Source organism: Argopecten irradians, chromosome 1, assembly GCF_041381155.1.
Source record: "Argopecten irradians isolate NY chromosome 1, Ai_NY, whole genome shotgun sequence".
Taxonomy (NCBI): Eukaryota; Metazoa; Mollusca; class Bivalvia; order Pectinida; family Pectinidae; genus Argopecten; species Argopecten irradians.
Window position 1 is genome coordinate 45,667,501 of NC_091134.1, and position 21,569 is coordinate 45,689,069.

At 37.6% G+C, this 21,569-nt stretch overlaps 1 protein-coding gene across 4 annotated transcripts in view; it reads left to right on the forward strand.

Annotated features, from left to right (window-relative positions):
* The window catches only part of LOC138329919 (syntaxin-binding protein 5-like), a 98,600-nt gene that overhangs the window by 25,451 nt on the left and 51,580 nt on the right, over nucleotides 1–21,569 (forward strand). For all 4 annotated transcript variants that reach the window (XM_069277206.1, XM_069277219.1, XM_069277225.1 and 1 more), the window contains exons 5-6: nucleotides 2,699–2,833; nucleotides 18,563–18,626. In XM_069277206.1, coding sequence (XP_069133307.1) covers nucleotides 2,699–2,833; nucleotides 18,563–18,626 — 199 coding nt within the window. The remainder of the gene's footprint in view (nucleotides 1–2,698; nucleotides 2,834–18,562; nucleotides 18,627–21,569) is intronic.

Below are 21,569 nucleotides of genomic sequence, written 5' to 3' on the forward strand. Positions count from 1 at the left end.
ATTTTGACAATTGAAGTTTGTTACCGCTATTTCTCAGAAAGTACTGAAGGGATCTGTCTCAAATTGCATGTGCAGGTTCCCCTAGGGGCCTAGTTGTGCATATTGCATTTTGGGACCGATCGATGAACAAGATGGCCGACAGGCCGCCATCTTGGATTTTGACAATTGAAGTTTGTTACCGCTATTTCTCAGAAAGTACTGAAGGGATCTGTCTCAAATTGCATGTGCAGGTTCCCCTAGGGGCCTAGTTGTGCATATTGCATTTTCAGACCGATCGATGAACAAGATGGCCGACAGGCGGCCATCTTGGATTTTGACAATTGAACTTTGTTACAGCTATTTCTCAGAAAGTACTGAAGGGATCTGTCTCAAATTGCATGTGCAGGTTCCCCTAGGGGCCTAGTTGTGCATATTGCATTTTGGGACCGATCGATGAACAAGATGGCCGACAGGCCGCCATCTTGGATTTTGACAATTGAAGTTTGTTACCGCTATTTCTCAGAAAGTACTGAAGGGATCTGTCTCAAATTGCATGTGCAGGTTCCCCTAGGGGTCTAGTTGTGCATATTGCATTTTGGGACCGATTGATGAACAAGATGGCCGACAGGCCGCCATCTTGGATTTTGATAGTTGAAGTTTGTTACCGCTATTTCTCAGAAAGTACTGAAGGGATCTGTCTCAAATTGCATGTGCAGGTTCCCCTAGGTCCCTGGTTATGCATATTGCATTTTGGTACCGATCGATGAACAAGATGGCTGACAGGCTGCTATCTTGAATTTGACAAGTTGAAGCTTGTCACCACTATTTCTCAGAAAGTACTGAAGTGATATGTCTCAAATTTTATATGTAAGTTCCACTAGGACCTTAGTTGTACATATTGCATTTTCGGACTGATCGTCAAAAAGATTGCCGACAGGTATCCCTCTGGGATCTCTTGTGATAATTGAAGTTTGTTACTGTTATGTATCACACAAAGTACTCAAAGGATCTTTCTCAAATTTCATATGTAGTAATATGTACTGAAAGTTTGAAAAGCAGAGAAAAGATCCCTCTTTCGTTTGTCAGATGAAAGATGGACAAATCAAACAGCTGCAACATATTATATTACTTGCAGAGTTTTATGCAATTGCTTTAGATGATTGTAACACTCATTTGCATTAAAAAAAAAATTCAGTGAATCATGAACCACATTACCTAAGTGCTGTGGTGGACAAATAGTTAAGGTGGTGGCCATTCTACCACTTACCTTTGAGCCCTGAGTTATGTCCACTACTACTGAGCCTTGATCATAAGTTATGTCCACTACTATTAAGCCCTGGTTATAAGTTTTGTCCACTACTATTGAGCCCTGGTCATAAGTTATGTCCACTACTATTGAGCCTTGGTCATGAGTTAAGTCCACTACTATTGAGCCCTGGTCATGAAATATGTCCACTACTACTGAGCCCTGGTCAAAAGTTATATCCACTACTATTGAGCCCTGGTCATAAGTTATGTCCACTTCTATGACAAAGTTATTCACACTATTGAGCCCTGGTCATAAGTTATGTCCACTACTATTGAGCCCTGGTCATAAGTTATGTCCACTACTATTGAGCCCTGGTCATAAGTTATGTCCACTACTATTGAGCCCTGGTCATAAGTTATGTCCACTACTATTGAGCCCTGGTCATAAGTTATGTCCACTACTATTGAGCCCTGGTCATAAGTTATGTCCACTACTATTGAGCCTTGGTCATGAGTTATGTCCACTACTATTGAGCCCTGGTCATAAGTTATGTCCACTACTATTGAGCCCTGGTCATGAGTTATGTCCACTACTATTGAGCCCTGGTCATAAGTTATGTCCACTACTATTGAGCCCTGGTCATAAGTTATGTCCACTACTATTGAGCCCTGGTCATGAAATATGTCCACTACTACTGAGCCCTGGTCAAAAGTTATATCCACTACTATTGAGCCCTGGTCATAAGTTATGTCCACTACTATTAAGCCCTGGTCATAAGTTATGTCCACTACTATTGAGCCCTGGTCATGAAATATGTCCACTACTACTGAGCCCTGGTCAAAAGTTATATCCACTACTATTGAGCCCTAGTCATGTCAGTTATGTCCACTACTATTGAGCCCTGGTCATAAGTTATGTCCACTACTATTGAGCCTTGGTCATGAGTTATGTCCACTACTTTTGAGCCCAGGTCATAAGTTATGTCCACTACTATTGAGCCCTGGTCATATGTTATGTCCACTACTATTGAGCCCAGGTCATAAGTTATGTCCACTACTATTGAGCCCAGGTCATGAGTTATGTCCACTACTATTGAGTCCAGGTCATAAGTTATGTCCACTACTATTGAGCCCTGGTCATAAGTTATGTCCACTACTATTGAGCCCTGGTCATAAGTTATGTCCACTACTATTGAGCCCTGGTCATAAGTTATGTCCACTACTATTGAGCCTTGGTCATGAGTTATGTCCACTACTATTGAGCCCTGGTCATGAGTTATGTCCACTACTATATATTCCTGTGACCAAAAATGCTAAAATGACATTATAACACAACAAACCTAAGCATAAAATTAATAAATATTCATACGCATAATCTTTATCTTATTTCAGATCGAGCTTAAACAATATGTTATTTCAGATCGTTCTAGTTGTTTTAGCTAAGTTTAATGAAATGTTTTGTTTATTCCAGAATCACCTACTGCCACCTGCCATTCCAGAGCAAATGGCTTTACATTGGAACGGAGAGAGGCAATGTGCACATTGCCAACATAGAGTCCTTTGTCCTATCTGGCTATGTCATCAACTGGAACAAGGCAATAGAACTGTACGTAACACTGTATATTACTATTGATACCCCTAATGATTGTGGCTATATGTAATACTATAAAAAATCTATGGCCTTGCAGCATTGTGAGACCCATAGTGGTTGGGCCTTTGTATTGCTATGGAAACCAGAGTGATTGAGCCTTTATAGTACTAATCAGACCCATTTTAGTTCCCCTAGTTGTATTATTGAGACCCCTTCTCATTTGACATGTGTAGTGCTATGGAGACCCTTAGTTATTTTCCTCTTTTGATACCCCAAGTGATTGGGCCCGTGTAGTGCTATGGAGATCCCTAGTGATTTTCCACTTTTGATACCCCTTGTGATTGGGCCTATGTAGTGCTATGGAGACCCCTAGTGATTTTCCACTTTTGATACCCCTAGTGATTGGGCCCGTGTAGTGCTATGGAGACCCCTAGTTATTTTCCAATTTTGATACCCCTAGTGATTGGGCCCGTGTAGTGCTATGGAAACCCCTTAGTTATTTTCCACTTCTGATATCCCTATTGATTGGGCCCATGTAGTGCATGGAGACCCCTAGGGATTTTCCGCTTTTGATACCCCTAGTGATTGGGCCCATGTAGTGCTATGGAGACCCGAAGTGATTTTCCATTTTTGATACCCCTAGTGATTGGGTCCGTGTAGTGCTATGGAGACCCCTAGTGATTTTCCACTTTTGATACCCCATAGTGATTAGGCCCGTGTAGTGCTATGGAGACCCCTAGTGATTTTCCACTTTTGATACCCCTAGTGATTGGGCCCGTGTAGTGCTATGGAGACCCCAGTGATTTTCCACTTTTGGTACCCCTAGTGATTGGGCCCGTGTAGTGCTATGGAGACCCCAAGTGATTTTCCACTTTTGATACCCCTTGTGATTGGGGCTATGTAGTGCTATGGAGACCCCAAGTGATTTTCCACTTTTGATACCCCTTGTGATTGGGGCTATGTAGTGCTATGGAGACCCCAAGTGATTTTCCACTTTTGGTACCCCTGGTGATTGGACCTGTGTAGTGCTATGGAGACCCAAGTGATTTTCCACTTTTGATACCCCCTAGTGATTTGGCCCGTGTAGTGCTATGGAGACCCCTAGTGATTCCTCTTTTGATACCCCTAGTGATTGGGCCCGTGTAGTGCTATGGAGATCCCTAGTGATTTTCCACTTTTGATACCCCTTGTGATTGGGCCTATGTAGTGCTATGGAGACCCCTAGTGATTTTCCACTTTTGATACCCCTAGTGATTGGGCCCGTGTAGTGCTATGGAGACCCCTAGTTATTTTCCAATTTTGATACCCCTAGTGATTGGGCCCGTGTAGTGCTATGGAGACCCCTTAGTTATTTTCCACTTCTGATATCCCTATTGATTGGGCCCATGTAGTGCATGGAGACCCCTAGGGATTTTCCGCTTTTGATACCCCTAGTGATTGGGCCCATGTAGTGCTATGGAGACCCGAAGTGATTTTCCATTTTTGATACCCCTAGTGATTGGGTCCGTGTAGTGCTATGGAGACCCCTAGTGATTTTCCACTTTTGATACCCCATAGTGATTAGGCCCGTGTAGTGCTATGGAGACCCCTAGTGATTTTCCACTTTTGATACCCCTAGTGATTGGGCCCGTGTAGTGCTATGGAGACCCCAAGTGATTTTCCACTTTTGGTACCCCTAGTGATTGGGCCCGTGTAGTGCTATGGAGACCCAAGTGATTTTCCACTTTTGATACCCCTTGTGATTGGGACCCTCCACTTTGTAGTGCTATGGAGACCCCAAGTGATTTTCCACTTTTGGTACCCCTGGTGATTGGACCTGTGTAGTGCTATGGAGACCCAAGTGATTTTCCACTTTTGATACCCCTTGTGATTGGGCCTATGTAGTGCTATGGAGACCCCTAGTGATTTTCCACTTTTGATACCCCCTAGTGATTTGGCCCGTGTAGTGCTATGGAGACCCCTAGTGATTCCTCTTTTGATACCCCTAGTGATTGGGCCCGTGTAGTACTATGGAAACCCCTAGTGATTTTTCACTCTTGATACCCCTAGTGATTGGGCCCGCGTAGTGCTATGGAGACCCCTAGTTATTTTCCACTTTTGATACCCCTAGTGATTGGGCCCGTGTAGTGCTATGGAGATCTAGACCCCTAGTGATTTTCCACTTTTGATACCCCTAGTGATTTTGCCCGTGTAGTGCTATGGAGACCCAAGTGATTTTTCACTTTTGATACCCTTAGTGATTGGGCCCATGAAGTGCTATGGAGACCCCTAGTGATTTTCCAATTTTGATGCTCCTAGTGATTGGGCCTATGTAGTGCTATGGAGACTCCATAGTTCTTTTCCACTTTTGATATCCCTAGTGATTGGGCCCGTGTAGTGCTATGGAGACCCCTAGTGATTTTCCACTTTTGATACCCCTAGTGATTGGGCCCATGTAGTGCTATTGAGACCCCTAGTGATTTTCCACTTTTGATACCATTAGTGATTGGGCCCGTGTAGTGCTATGGAGACCCATAGTGATTTTCCACTTTTGATAACCCTAGAGATTGGGCCTGTGTAGTGCTAAGGAGACCCCTAGTGATTTTCCACTTTTGATACCCCTTGTGATTGGGCCTATGTAGTGCTATGGAGACCCCTAGTGATTTTCCACTTTTGGTACTCCTAGTGATTGGGCCCGTGTAGTGCTATGGAGACCCCATAGTTATTTTCCACTTCTGATATCCCTATTGATTGGGCCCGTGTAGTGCATGGAGACCCCTAGTGATTTTCCACTTTTGATACCCCTAGTGATTGGGCCCGTGTAGTGCTATGGAGACCCCTAGTGATTTTCCACTTTTGATACCATTAGTTATTGGGCCCGTGTAGTGCTATGGAGACCCCTAGTTATTTTCCATTTTTGATACCCCTAGTGATTGGGCCTGTGTAGTGTTATGGAGAACCTTTGTGATTGTGCCCTGTAAAAGTGTTTGAGACCCGTGATGATTTTCTCTTCTTGCACTAGTGTGTTGGCCAATTTTGAAATCCACAACACTGGTAGCACAGCTTTTCTACACACCTTAAACATTAGAGAACCATTGATGAATGTCTCCAAATTGTTAATGAAAAAAGAACTCTCGCTTAATTTAAGGATAACATTGTAAAGAGTTTTCTAGAAGCAGAGAACTACTAATGCAGAATACAGCCCCATAGAGAATTGAAAGCAAGCAAAATCAATAGGAAACCAGAAAAAGAAGAATCCTGGTTTTATAAGAGAAAGTTAAGATTTGCATAACGTGGAGATTCTTGTCAAGGTTACACAAGGTTGTAGTCTGGTTTGTGATGTACTTACTCATGGTAACGGTACATGGTTAGGATTTAGTTTTCTTTACATCCTTTCACCAGACAGGGTCATTTAAAGATGAGTCAGGTTTAGGAGACGCAGGAATTCTGGAAAACATGGAGAAAAACACTAATCTGTGGTCAGTACCTGGCAACTGCTCCACATGGGAATCAAACTATAGCTAGTTACCCAGAGGTGGGGGCTAGTGGTTACACTTTGGAACACCTTTACCATTCAGCCACCATATGGTTCTCAATTACAAATGTTCATCACTTGATGCTTGTAGTTTTTAAATGAAGTTGCTGGCGTTTTTTGTTATCATTGATAATCTGTTTTAAGTAGGTGCATCTGTACATGTGTTTAGTTGTTCATTTCTGTGCTCTATATTGAATTTGTTCTTCATGACTGCATGATACAATGTTGCTACCTTCCACCTGAATGAACAAAGATGTAATAACATGGTCCTTCTGTGTGTGACTCTTGTAGAGACCAATTGCTTGTCTACCAACAACTTATCAGAAAGAAAGGTCTGTCAACGTTCTATCAGAATTCATAACCACCGCCAGACCGTGTGACGGACATGATTACGCTTCACCTACCCTGTTAGCAAGCCTGACAAAGCAACTTACCATGTTGATGGTTTAAGAGCCACAGAAACACTCTGCCAAGCCATTCTGTCCAGACCCATGATAGGCAACAACAGTTTTCATTAACTTGATCAATTGTATTTTTATGCAGCCTATCAGGAAAAAATCAATCCTCTTCATATAAGTTATAAACTGCCTGTAGTGATTTTCAACTACCAAAGCACATTACTACGACCTAATTAAATTGATGACATTTGAAAAGGATCCCTTAAGTCAGGTAGATGGGGAAAAAACATAATTATCAAAAGAATCAGCAGTACGATCACCAGTAGGGTGTACTTTGCTTTAGTCAGTTCAAAGCTATCAGCTGACATTAATTAAGCTTATGTCCTAGTCAGCTCTTACCTACTCGGAGCCATTGTCGAACATAAGTCATTCCAGAACTAGTGACAAACATTATTGAGCATAAGTTGTTTCAAATTAACTGGTACAGTCTTTTGAACATCAGTTGTTTTGGAATTGCAGACAGATATTATTTTGTTGAGCACCATTTTGTTGAACATAGTCATTTCTGTTTAACTGATGGACATTGTTGAGCATATTTTATTTTAGAGTTCTGGCAGACATTGTTGAGCTTATTTCATTATGGAATTTCTGTCTGACATTATATTACTGAGCATTTATGTCATTTTAGGATTTCTGACATTGTAGGGCTTATTTCATTATGGAATTTCTGTCTGACATTATATTATTGAGCATGTCATTTTAGATTTTCTGACATTGTTTTGCTTATTTCATTATGGAATTTCTGTCATTTTAGAATTTCTGACATTGTTGAGCTTATTTCTTTTTGGAATTTCTGTCTGACATTATATTATTGAGCATATGTCATTTTAGAATTTCTGACACAATATTGAACTTGATAAGGTTTTCAGAACTACTGGTGGACAACGTTTCAGAGGATTAGCTGTTTCAGAATTACTAAAAGGCATTTCTAACAGTTGTTATTTCAGAATTACTAAAAGGCATTTCTAACAGTTGCTATTTCAGAATTTCTATTAGTGATTGTTGAGCTTCTCTGATTTTTTGTATGCATCTCATGAAACTTACGTAAGCAGTAGGAAAGTTTTATTTATCAACTTGATACATAAATATGCACACTGCAAGTTAAATCAATATTATTGATCATTGAGTGACTAATCAGTCAAAATAGCAATGCATTTATGTAGATCTCCAACAGAAACACTCTGATGCTTGTCTTGTGTTTGGCAGTGTTATGATGGATTAAATGATGAACCGGATAGGGATTGGGGTAGATAGCTGTCAAGGAGCTAGACATTTGCTTTGCCTCAAGTTACATGATCTCTGATTGGCTATGACAGAGAAGAAGAGCAATTTGTTTCTGAGTTGACATATTACCCAGAAATATAGATCAGCCGCTGGTTTTGTCCACCGACACATGATTGTGTAAACACAGAATATTCCTTGTTACTTCAGTAAACATCTTTCTGACATCTAACAGGGTTACAGCTTGATAGATGAAATCTGTTGGAGACTCTATCGCATTACTGCTGACCTTCTGCACTGCTGAGTTATGTCCCTTCTCTGGTCAGTTTATCGAACAGATCTGCATAAGGTCATTTTAACAGCTGAACATCACTTAATGATGGCCTCCCGTGTATGCAATGTGTTTCTTGTAGTAAGAGAGCGTGTGTTTTAGTTAGGAGACTGTGGTATGCTCATGTTGTGTCTCCTTGAAGTAGTGGAATATATCTTGCCTATTTTGATGATGCTATCTCACTATAGCATCACTGGAACAGCACACTCTTCCCCGTCAAATTATACTGACAACAGATTAACCAGCATTCTGTGTGCTAATGAAGTAATGTACTTTGTCTTCAGAATATAACTAATTTTGTTCTTTGGTTTAAACATTGGTTAGAAGTGCGCAGTAAGGTATCTTTGGTGTAACAGACGATATAGATGAATTATGTCCTTTGTATATATTATGCAACAGTATACAGTTGTTGACTGGGGGTAAGGGCAACAGACAATTTGTTAAACCCGAAGACAAACTGTTGCCCGAGGCCGAAGGCCGAGGGTAACAGCCTGTTTGAGGGTCCAACAAATCATCTGTTGCCCGAAAACCCAGTCGATAACTGTTTTGTTATACCCCATTAGCATTGTGAAGTCACTTCGGTCCAACAGCACATTTTAACAGTCAATTTTAACAGTTCTTTGGACTGCTGGACATAACAGTTCATTTATTGGCATTTTTGTCAATAGAGATTACAGAGGATTCCGCTTATTTGAATAAGTCATTTTCCAGAAGAAAATATGCAAATAACCGGAGTATTCGAATAGGCGGAGTTGACATTTTGCACCTTCGTTTGACCTCACACATATGTATGTGAACAGGCAAATAGATCGTTTCGTTTACTTGATAAATAAGTAAATTATTTACACTTGAAACGAACAACAAGTAATTATTTTCAAAGTCGTAAATCGATTTTAATTGTTTAATAACAAAAAATATTACAATATTAGATTCTTGTTTACGTTAGATCGACACGTGAATATTTGAGAAACAGCTAATCGATCGATATCAAATGCAATAACTAAACAGAATTGAATTAGTGTCAACAATTCTTAACCTAAATAATAACAAATTTACGTACATTTGCCTGGCAAAATGAACTTACGATAGCAATTAAAATTTAAAGTGCCGATCAACTAGTAGTGTTGTTTTTACACATGTGTATTAATTCGAAAATGGTGGCAGGTGATGAAGCCATGCGTTCACTGGACCAAAATGTGTTTTGAGAATTCTCCCTGTATTGTTGATCTATATGGCGAATAGCTTGATAACATTTCAGAAATTAATGCATATTCAAGTAGCAATGAAACAACGTAGCAAGTATCTTTTGTATCCTACATACCGTACGAAACTTGCGGTAGTCATTGCACGCCGACTTTGCATGCTTTTATGTCTCGTTCAACGAGACGCTTGATACGCACATGTCTGTCGTAGTCAACAAGACTCTGATTGAACGAGACTACTCATGAATGGAGATTGTTATTGGAAGCATTGTTTCTCCAACCGATCGTCAACTAAGGTACCTTACGTTAATAAATAAACATATTTGAAAGTGCAAATGCTTTAATTAGATGTTTGAGTCAGGGATTATACGAAAGTTATGTTCAACCTCTGCTGATGTAAATCGTAACAGCGTCGAATACTTTGCAGATTGATGCATAAAATAACAAGCCATATGATAACGTTAATCTGTCACCATGATGATTTCTAGTAAAAGCGAAGTATCTTGAAACATATATCGACAAATTTCGCTAAAAATATATTGCAAAATTGAAAAACTTTCGATTTTATTTTTAGAATTTCCCAAATATTTTTTTCAAATAACTTGAGGTCATGTAAAAATCTATGCAAATACAAGGAGTTGAAAAACAAAGATAAAGAATGAAAAAATCGGGACCGCAGAATTTTATGCAAATAACCAAAATATTCAAATAACCGTTATTCGATTATGTGGAGTCCTCTGTATATAGGAACTTTTCATAGGGGTATAACAAATACAATTATATCCCAATTGTATGCTGAGCTGTAAATAGGAAGAACTCATCAAGAATACTGCTTTCTAATTATATTTTGGCCTAACCAGGTAGTAGGATAGCGTTATGTGTTAAGTTGGGTTGAACATATTTGTATTTCCTGTTGTACATGTCAGACAGCGCTCTGCTGTAATACATGATGTCTGCCTATGTGATTTGTCCTGATCAACACAAGTTGTTACCCAATCCTCCTAAATACACCTAACCTCTATGTAAACTGTCATCTTGTCAGCAGATATGTTATTGGGATTGGGATTTTTTCCCCGGCCCTGTATGGAAGCTGTCGTATATAGATCAATGCTTGTTCATCATCTGGTCAATCAACGCATCAGGAATCAACTATTTTCTCAATTTGTCCTCCTTTCTGCAAAACTTATGATCATTTGAATAACCAATCAAGAATCCTTGACATGAATTAATGTGATGAGGACCATAGCCCATTACTCGCTGGTGTAGGTGATGTGACGTGTTAACTGATACAACTGGACTTATACCACTGACCAAGGCGATGGACAAATCCATATCTGGAGGCAATCAACTTACCCTGCAAGGTACACCTATTGCTTTGGTATTTGCAAACTTCGGCATACCATGAGAAGAGTAATAATAGACAGATTATTTGATTTTGAAGAAACGTAGCAGACAGAATGAAAAATAAGGAGTTATTACCAGCGATAAAGTAGGCTGTATATCCATATAGACAGGCTTTGAATCGTTGAACCTATCACTGCCTCTTAGTTTATGCATAGAGTGTTGGCTAGCTTGGCTGATGGATGAACGTCGTGTGAGAGGTCTGTGGCACAAATATCATTATCCCATTCTGGTCACATCACATGGACTTGACAGCACAATCATTGTCAAGCCTCTCCCCATTCTGTCTCCTTCCCATACTTCCCCTGTACAACGGAATCATCTATTGGTTCATCATTCACAAAAGACACAAAATATCAGCTTATTTTGGAAGTGATTGTATTCTTATACATCTGGGATGATCAATAATAAACATACATACAGTAAAATTAGCTACTCTAGCAATTGACGTTGTATTAAGACCATCTGCGTAATAAGATCACTTTCCGAGTCCCGAACGGCCAATTTCATCATAAATCAACCTGTTTAATAAGACCACTTGGCTATTACATATTTTTATCTTTGTCTCTCTTTGGTAGTTTTACGGACAGATATGATTTTAATTAAATTTATTATGAAAGGTTGATATTTGACTGAGCCAACATAGATTATGAAGACAATGCTCAATCACCTTTGTGTATATTGTCTGCAAAATTTACCAAAAGAAAAAATCATAATCTAAGCTGAAAAAATTTAATATTTTCTAGAATTTCATTGTGCAAAATTTGTCAGATACATAGGATGGATTTCCTGGTTATGGCTGGAAAGATTGGAAATACCTCTGACTCTAATTCTAGCATGATTTGTTCATTACTGATGGTCTTCAGTCTGCTCTTCCTTATTAGGTTATCATGCTATAAGCTGGTAATTAATTGTGACATGGTCTTAGTGACCACATGATGGATCAAAGTGCTGTAGCTTCTCTGTAGATTTCTCTTCCATATATAGATATTAGCCTCGTAGGACCGTACATCCTGGCAGATTAGCCGTAACATCTTAATGAAAAGGGATAGATTTTTGTAGAGTATACTGCATATCTTATAATTTCCAAAGTTTTACAGTGTAATCAGACAACAAAAATCATGGCATTCAATTATCATGAAGGTGTGATTCTTAAAAGAAATTCCATCCTTCAAATTCAGTAAATTAGTGTTTTTGCAGCACATGTGATTTAAATGTATAAATATGTTTTATGAAGATTATGCAGAAACTTTGAAGACTCAACATGGTAACCAATGAATCTGTTTGCTTTATAAAATATACTATAAGACTAAAATATACTATAAGACTGAGTCAGAAATCTTCAGATGAAAAATGACAGAGCATATCTATATGCTTGTTTTTATCACATTAGACGAAGTCTCAAGTGACCTATTCTAATCGCCTTTTGTCCGTCGTCATGCGTCGTCCGTCGTCCGTCGTATGTCCGTAAACAATTTACATTTTCGACTTCTTCTCCAAAACTGCTGAAGCAATTTCAATGAAATTTTGCACAAACCTTCTAAGGCATAAGGCCAATCAAAATTGTGAATTATATGGTCCCCACCCCCCAGGGGGCTGTGGGAGGGGCCAAAAGGGGTAAAATTGAGTAAAATTTCAAAAATCTTCTTCTCTACTCACAGATGTGGTAGAATCAAATACTCTTCATAGATAGAAAGGTCTTAAGGTCCTTTACAAAAATTGTGAATTATATGACCCTGGGGTCTCACGTTTCCCCCTGGGGAGGGGGTCAAGTTTACTATAGTTTATATAGGGAAAACACATTTATGAGCATTTTTTGCTCAATTTTCATTGGAAACGAGTCAAACTTGGTTAGAATTATTAGCCTGAGATAGCATTTTAATATCATATCCACATTGGTTCTGGCCGTCCCCTGGGGGCAGAGGGGCGGGGCTAAAAAAGGGTCAAATAGGCTAAAACTTCAAAAATCTTCTTCTGAAATTCTGGAAATGGTAGAAACAAATACTTTTCATAAATAGAAAGGTCTTAAGGTCCTTTACAAAAATTGTGAATTATATGACCCTGGGGTCTCACATTTCCCCCTGGGGAGGGGGTCAAGTTTACTACGGTATAGTTTATATAGGGAAAACACATTTATGAGCATTTTTTGCTCAATTTTCATTGGAAACGAGTCAAACTTGGTTAGAATTATTAGCCTGAGATAGCATTTTAATATCATATCCATATTGGTCCAGGCCGACCCCCTGGGGGCAGAGGGGCGGGGCCAAAAAAGGTCAAATAGGCTAAAACTTCAAAAATATTCTTTTAAAATTCTGGAAATGGTATAATCAAATACACTTTATAGATGAAAAGGTCTTAAAGTTTGTTTATAAAAATTGTAAATTATATGACCCTGGGATCTCCTGTTTTCCCATGGGGAGGGGGTCATGTTTACTATAGTTTATATAGGAAAAACACATTAATGTGCATTTTTTGCTCAATTTTCATAGGAAATGAGTCAAACTTGGTTAGAATTATTAGCCTGAGATAGCATTTTAATATCATATCCACATTGGTCCTGGCCGACCCCCTGGGGGCAGAGGGGCGGGGCTAAAAAAGGGTCAAATAGGCTAAAACTTCAAAAATCTTCTAAAATTCTGGATATAGTAGAATCAAATAATTATAGATGGAAAGGTCTTCAGGTGTTTTATAAAAACTGTGAATTATATGACCTTGGGGTTTCACGTTACCCCCTGAGGAGGGGTCAAGTTTACTTTAGTTTATATAGGAAAAACATTTGTGAACATTATTTGCCCAATTTTCGTAGGAAATTAGTCAAACTTGATTAGAATTATTAGCCTAAGATATAGCATTTTAACATCCATACCAGTCCACGATGACCCCCTGGGGGACCAGAGTGGCAGGACCAAACAGGGTCAAAATGATTAAAATTTAAAAAAATACCTCTAAGTTCACAGGTTTGATGGAAGCAAATACTCTTCATAGTCTAAAAAGGTCAAATTTATAAATCACTGACCAACTTCAAGGCCCAGCAATAGAGCATATAGTGTTTTTATGTCTTTAATTTGTTTTATTATTTGTTTCATTATATATTCTAACTCAGGTGACCGTTAAGGCCCATGGGCCTCTTGTTATCACATTAATAGGCTGCTGCAGCCCTCTTCTCTAAACCTCTGCGGCTGCTGCAGCCCTCTTTCCTAAACCTCTGTGGCTGCTGCAGTCCTCTTCCCTAAACCTCTGTGGCTGCTGCAGCGCTCTTTCCTAAACCTCTGGGGCTGCTGCAGCCCTCTTTCCTAAACCTCTATGGCTGCTGCAGCCCTCTTTCCTAAACCTCTGTGGCTGCTGCAGTCCTCTTTCCTAAACCTCTGTGGCTGCTGCAGCGCTCTTTCCTAAACCTCTGGTGCTGCTGCAGCCCTCTTTCCTAAACCTCTATGGCTGCTGCAGCCCTCTTTCCTAAACCTCTGTGGCTGCTGCAGCCCTCTTCCCTAAACCTCTGTGGCTGCTGCAGCCCTCTTCCCTAAACCTCTGTGGCTGCTGCAACCCTTTTCCCTAAACCTCTGTGGAGCTGCAGCCCTCTTCCCTAAACCTCAGAGGTTGCTGCAGCCCTCTCTCCTAAACCTCTGTGCCACTCTCAATGAACTACTTGAGATTGATAGTTGGGACTGATCATCATTGTCGATCCCCCGAGTCATCACAATCAGACTATCAGGCACCTTGGCCACAATAGTGCCTCGGTATAGTATTAACCAACACAGGCATTGTAATCCATATTGTCTGAAATACCATTGATGGTTATCAGACCATTTTTCATGCGCAGTGGAATACTGTGTGATTCCAAACAAATCACAGATATGTAATTGAGTCAAGACAAAATCTAGGATTCCATTCATTTAAGGACATTTCTATGTGAAACTAATTATGTTGGCACCTTCACCAAAAATTACCATTTTGCCGATACAGATATGAAAGTAATCAAATACTACAAGGTTTTAAATAATTGATTCATATAATGCAGATATGGCGTAGATGAATTGTCCAGAACTATTATTGTAAACAAAAACAATTAATATTGATTTTACCTGTACGCAGTGATATCCTTTATGACCCTATGTATTGTTAAATATGCTGCAACTAAATTTAGCATCCCTAGTGGAAAGGATCTCAGGTTACGGAGTACGGAAGCTCTATGGTAGGATAGGAGGGATTATGATCAGAGAGTTAGATAATGAAGTCATTCTTTACCAATTAACAGCTCTATGGCACCTTCTAGTTTCTAAATAAAAGATTTCTTCCTTCAAAAACTAATAACCCACAATTCTTGTTCAGGTATCCCTTTATCAAACATTGATCTCCATTGCATTTTAAGACTTGTACACACCGCAGACAACAAATGAAATAAGAGTGGAAAAATGCTTTGACATACCATTCTTTGAACCTGAAACCATGAAAACTCCAGAAAACTTGATAGAACAGGCTTACCATTGGGGAGGGCAACTGAGTACAGTTCCTATAAGACTCAGGTTCAATTTCATCTGTTGTGTATGAGGATTAGTTTCCTTGCCCTAAAACAAGTCAATTCCATGTAATATAGAATTACATATATGTTGTATTCGGCAATTGCAAGCTGTCAAAGGTCATGGTCATCAATTCTATGTCATATTTCATCCCATTAGTCCTTCAAAGTGGGAAGGTCAACACTAACCATAAGTGATTGATATTATTCGATCAGTGAAATAGGGAAATAACACTGAAGGTCACTGGTAAATATAGGTGTCTACAGTTGGTTATCCAACGCCAATAAAAATGTCCAGTGGTCCAAGGTAAGTAGCATTGATAGAACTGGTGTTGGAGGAAGAGACAAATACCAGGGGTCTCCAAATTGCTTTTTCTAGGGATGTGGTGGCAATCGGGTGTACTATTTAAACAGTGTATGCTTAACATGCAGAAAAAAGTTCATTGCTCATAAGAAAAGTGAATTTTTGAAAGTATTTATTTTTTTAAAAGTGGGGGGCTTATTTATGGGCAGAGGGGTATTTAGAAATATACATGTGCATGATGGTTGAAAGTCCAAGTCAAGGAAGTAATACAATGGAGAACGACAGAGATTTACATAGTGCTTTGTAGACCTGATACAGTTTCTGTGATGTGATATAAGATAATAAAGGTGATATCATATTCATATGTTATTTTACACCTCCCTTTCAACCCTGTTAGAGGTTTGCATGACATTACTGTAGGTATGGCTGCGTTGCTTGGTGTCTGATTAAGTTCAGCTACAAACACCTGCCTTTGTGTTAGATGAATAAATGAGTAATTAGCGTATTTGTTCTCATGTTTAAAACATCGACCAATGGGCGAATGTGGATTCATTTCGCTACAAACATTTCCATTGGCATTGTTTTATTGTGTTAGAAAACAAGCACCTGCTTCTACTGTCTGAGGACACTAGACTGTGATATAGCCATATAAGATGGTGGGACTATAATCAATTAATTTGTTTTGTTCAAATTACCTTTTCTATCAACATTAAAGTTCCATGCTCTATTATATAAAATAAATTTCCCATTTATTCCTAAGAGGAGATGAAGGTAATCTCATAGGTTTACGGAAGTAAAAGGCTTGCAATTGGACAAGCTTATATATATTTCACATGGATATAGCATTGTCTTTGTGACAACTAAAACATATTAGTTCTGACAGCATTTTGAAAATCTGCATATTTCATACTCAATTTTAACATTAAATATTTCCTGCATTATACTACAACATCAAATGAAAATAATGGATGGCCTACAGCTGATATGAGACTATTTGTAGATAGAAAAAGACAAATCAAGTATTTTTCCCTTCAACTTTCATAAGAAAACAGTATTTTAATTTCAATTTCAACAATTTTTATTGCAAAAATTGCCATCAGGCAAAGCCTATTTTAACCATTTCCAAACAAATCTGATATGTATAATTTCTACCCTTTTTGCAGACATATAGTGCATTAAAAAAGACAAATAGAGTATGTTGTCCTTGACCTTGTGATGCGAGACAATCAGTCATGCACCAAGCTACCAAATTACCTCTCCTATTTCTGTAAGAGTACATTGTGCTTATGACCAATCACCTGTAACATATGAAGGCATGAGGCTGTCATGCAAGGCGGTACTAGAATTTGATGAGTATGGCTGATGAAGAGGTCTTACATTACATAAACAAACTCTGTCTGTTATTATCAACTATGTTCTGTAATTACACAATAACTCATGGGTGCAATATTAAACCATTAGATTGTCTGCACAGTACTGTACACAACAGTTATCAATCCAAACTTGAGTGGACTCATTTGTCCTTATATACTACCCTTGCACAAAAGTGTTCAAGCACATGGAAAACTTACTAATTTAAATTTTTACTGTAAATTACTTATATTTCTCAGAAGATTTGTATCTGCATTAATTCACCAAAAACTACTAAATCTCCTTGTTCTTTATAGTTCTTAAAGTTTATACAGTTTGAAGATCAATTGATTAGTCCATCTATTATGTGAAGATCAACTGATATAGTCCATTTAAAATGCTTTTGTTAGAGTTTGTAATTTCCACACATACATGTATGAAGTAATTTTTAAATGATGTACAATGATTATCTTCCATATGTATATATATATGAATGATCACAGGGATACTCTACCCGTAGACCACAAATGTAGTAAAACCCAAGGCTTGCTAAGGGTATTACAACATTTTGTGATCTCAATTGTAGAATATCCCTATATCTTTCAAATCCACATATGAAAATATTTTTCTCATATCTCAACATTTTATCAGAATTTTACAATTATGATAGCCTTTATGATAAAAGTGAAATAACAAATGAACAAAACTATTTAGTTTATCACAATATAATTCAATTTTGCTTGTAACGAGCATTTTCATAGGCTTACCAATCATTTGATAAAGGAAAAATGGCGTTGCTGATTGTTGTCTTGTTTATAACAACATTACTTTGTAAATTACATATTGCTTAATATAACAAGACAGCAAATTAAATCTAAAAATATAAATGTACTTCTGGCTTCAACCTAGAATTTACAGCTTCTTAGTATTTTCATCAATATCTATAATGATAATATATGTATACTTGTAGTTGTTTAAAGATGCTCCACAGCTGACAAACAGTATTTTTTCTCTATCAAAAACAGGAGCAGACGAATTATTATTTTTCCTCAGTTACAAAAGTTACTTACTGCACACCATTACCACCATTGAAATTTTTTTTTGAGTTTCTAATTTTACATGAAGATATAAATGTTAAAAATGATTAACTGCGCCCTGAAAAAAAAATCTGTGGCTCTATGTAAATGAAGTACTGATTGTGCATGCTCCAAAAGCAAAATAAATTATTTTGTGTTAATTAGTATAGATGATTAAATACCAATTATTGTTCAAATGATGAGTATTGTTTATGTTCTGTCGACTGTTTAGCATCTTTAATTGTGTTGTAACAATGAAGCAAGCCTGCCACTGGTTACAAAAATCTTGTATTTGTATGAATCAGTTTTCAATGTTGAACTGATGATGGTTTGAATCAGTCTTCTATGGTGACATTTATGAATTCTACTTTCAGGTCAAGGAAGACTCACCCAGGAACAGTTGTACATCTCAGTGATAGCCCTGTGGACCCCAACAAGGTTTGTATAGACACCACAGTGATCATCTTATAAACCTGTTTTGTTTTAACTTCCTAACTTATCTCCTCATAGTATAATTAATGTGCCGTCTTCAGAGACCATTCTGTTCTAGTTCTGTCCCACTTTTGGTGCCACAGATATCAAACCTTTTGAAAATCATAAAACAGTATATAAGACCATCTTATTATGTAAAATAGCTTCAATCAAAATTAAAATTGACAAAAAATGGTCTATGAATAAGCAGATGTTTGACTGTATTAAGAAATGTGAGTTATAATAACATAGATATTGGTTCGCCGAAACAAAACACAGTGTAATCAAATATTTACTTGATATACAGGTCTGGTGTGTTTAAAGTGTAAGCAACTTGTAGTTTGGTGGTATAAAATCACCTACCATATTTTCCCTGTTAAGAGTGCCTCCTTTAAGGGTCACTTGAATGTCCCGCACACATGTATGGATAAACACTAACTGGCAACAACATTTTAGTGATGTCTATACAGATGAATACTTACTGTATATCTATGATAAAGGTTCCTAAATAACAGGAATGTTATAAATTCTAAGGGTTTTATTGTGTGCTCTTGTCAGTATTTCCCATATCTGCCACAAAATGAAAGAAGGGATCGAAAGCACTGTCCACCATTTTGTTTACGCATGGTAAACAAAGAGGCTTGCATGAAATACCAAAATTTCATGTAACAGACACATTTAATCAATGTTAAATACTTCTGGTGCATACATTTCTTCATGATTATTTAATTTCAATACTTACTTGACTTAAAACGTAAGTTGGTTATAGTAAGTTTCAGGAAAATATCTAAAAATGGTCTCAAATAACGGTACCCCCCTCGGCCAATTACCCGAGCCGGGTGCCCTTATTAGTGAAATACAGTATTTATAACACCATGATTGTTATAATAGATGAAAAAGTCTCAAAAATTCTACTCACAGGTTGCTTTTGGCAACCCTCTTTCTGTCATGTGTAATCTGGAGTGGGATTCTGAGTCACATGACCAAACTTTGTCACACCAGTACTGCTTCCAGTAATATAAATCATTCATAAAAATATATTGATAACTTAAAATTACAAATACTACACACTCTATGGAAGAAAAACAGTTAATTAGTACCTACCTGTAGCCTACAGCAGGTATGGCATTGACCTCTGGCTCTGATTCATGGTTCATAGATGTAAATGTAGTGTGTGAATTTTACACATCAACGACTTCATAAGATCATTTGACATTAGTTGCTTTTAGGAGTTTAAAAAGTCATAACTAACTCTTGAAGACAAGGTCTACATGATCTAATTTCTCCGGGGCGTTGACCATTAGAAATTTTTGTGGATATTATGATTAATTTTCCTAACTCTTGAGGAAATGTAATGATGTCCTTAGTCAGAACGTGTCCAGGAACTGTAATAATTATAAAAATGATAACCTGCTTGGAGTATAATGTACAAATTGTGTCAGTTATGCTAGAAAATGCAAATCACTAAGCAATACAGAAAGAAATAATCAAATTGTGTCAGTTATGCTAGAAAATGCAAATCACTAAGCAATACAGAAAGAAATAATCAGTGGAAATTTAAAGATAAAACTTATTGCAATTACGTTACTCGAATAATGAAGAAAAAAAATCCCTAGGCTTGTATTTTTGCTGATGAGATAGCACTGTAAACAGATATTACTCAGCAGATTAGACTGTTTTGAAAATTGTCACCTCTTATGGTTGCTATTGCTATTGGAAAAAAAAAAAAAAATTACACTAAAATTTGGTTCAGTTAAGCTGTTATCTCCCTTCGATTTTGATTGGTAGCATCTACATACAGATATGGGCAATGTGTTTTGTAAATCTTATTTATAATCTTCAGTTTATGATGTGTTCTTTATAGATTATTCCATGTACATGGTAAACATGTTTGAATCATTGAAAGCCTAATATTAAATATAACTTTGAAAGCCTAATATTAAATATAACATTCCCTCCTAGCGTGTTAAAGAGTCGTCTACCCTTGTGGGTCAGTTTTGATTGAGACGTCAATGATGTATAAAATATTTGCAAGTGAAATTTTAAAGGAAATTGACGTGAATTTCATTCACAAAATATTGACGTCATAATCAAAACCTTTCTGCAAGGGAGATAACTCTTTAATATGTAAAGACAGAATATGAATGCTGTAAATGATTGATGCTGATATGATGTAAATTTAGAAGGAACCAGGGGTATATTGCGACTTACATATGTATATGAAGTTTCATGCAAGCTATTACAAAAGTTAAAAGCAGAAATATGTGTAGGAGGCGATTCTAAAATAACCTTTGTTTTTCATAGCATGTGAAGCAAACCGATCCTTTGTATATACCACGTCACAGAGTTAAGTGTCTCTCGGCTCTGAGTAGATATACAGCATGTGTCCTAAGTTATTGACTTGCCAATATCCAGGCAGCTACCTCAGGTTTCATTGCCTCCAGCCCTGTCTCCTCTGATTTTTCACACCAGTCATAAGTCATCTATTTAATGGCCCAGGAAGGAATGCTGTGTAAAATTTTAAGTACATTTTGATGACCTGATGATAGATTTTAAGAGCGTTAATATTAGTGTGACATTAACCTTCCGTCAGGAACACTGCACATCTGCCCACATAGGGACGTCTTCACGGAAAGTTCATGGTGCAGTATTTGGAAAGTTAAAGTAAGAGAAAAGTGATCGATTAGCTAACGTCATGATCAATTTCCTTTGATAATTTGAGAATTATTTTCAGGAATGATTGACTGCCTAATCCTAATTGGTTATTTTAACATCTGAAACTTTTGAGTCATGATTTTGACTTGGAGCTTATCAAGGGAATTAACAAAACAAATAATTTCTAAAACCTTTAATGAAAGAAAGTAAAGAAAAGACATGAACTCTGAAAAGAAACGAAATAAAACATTTAGA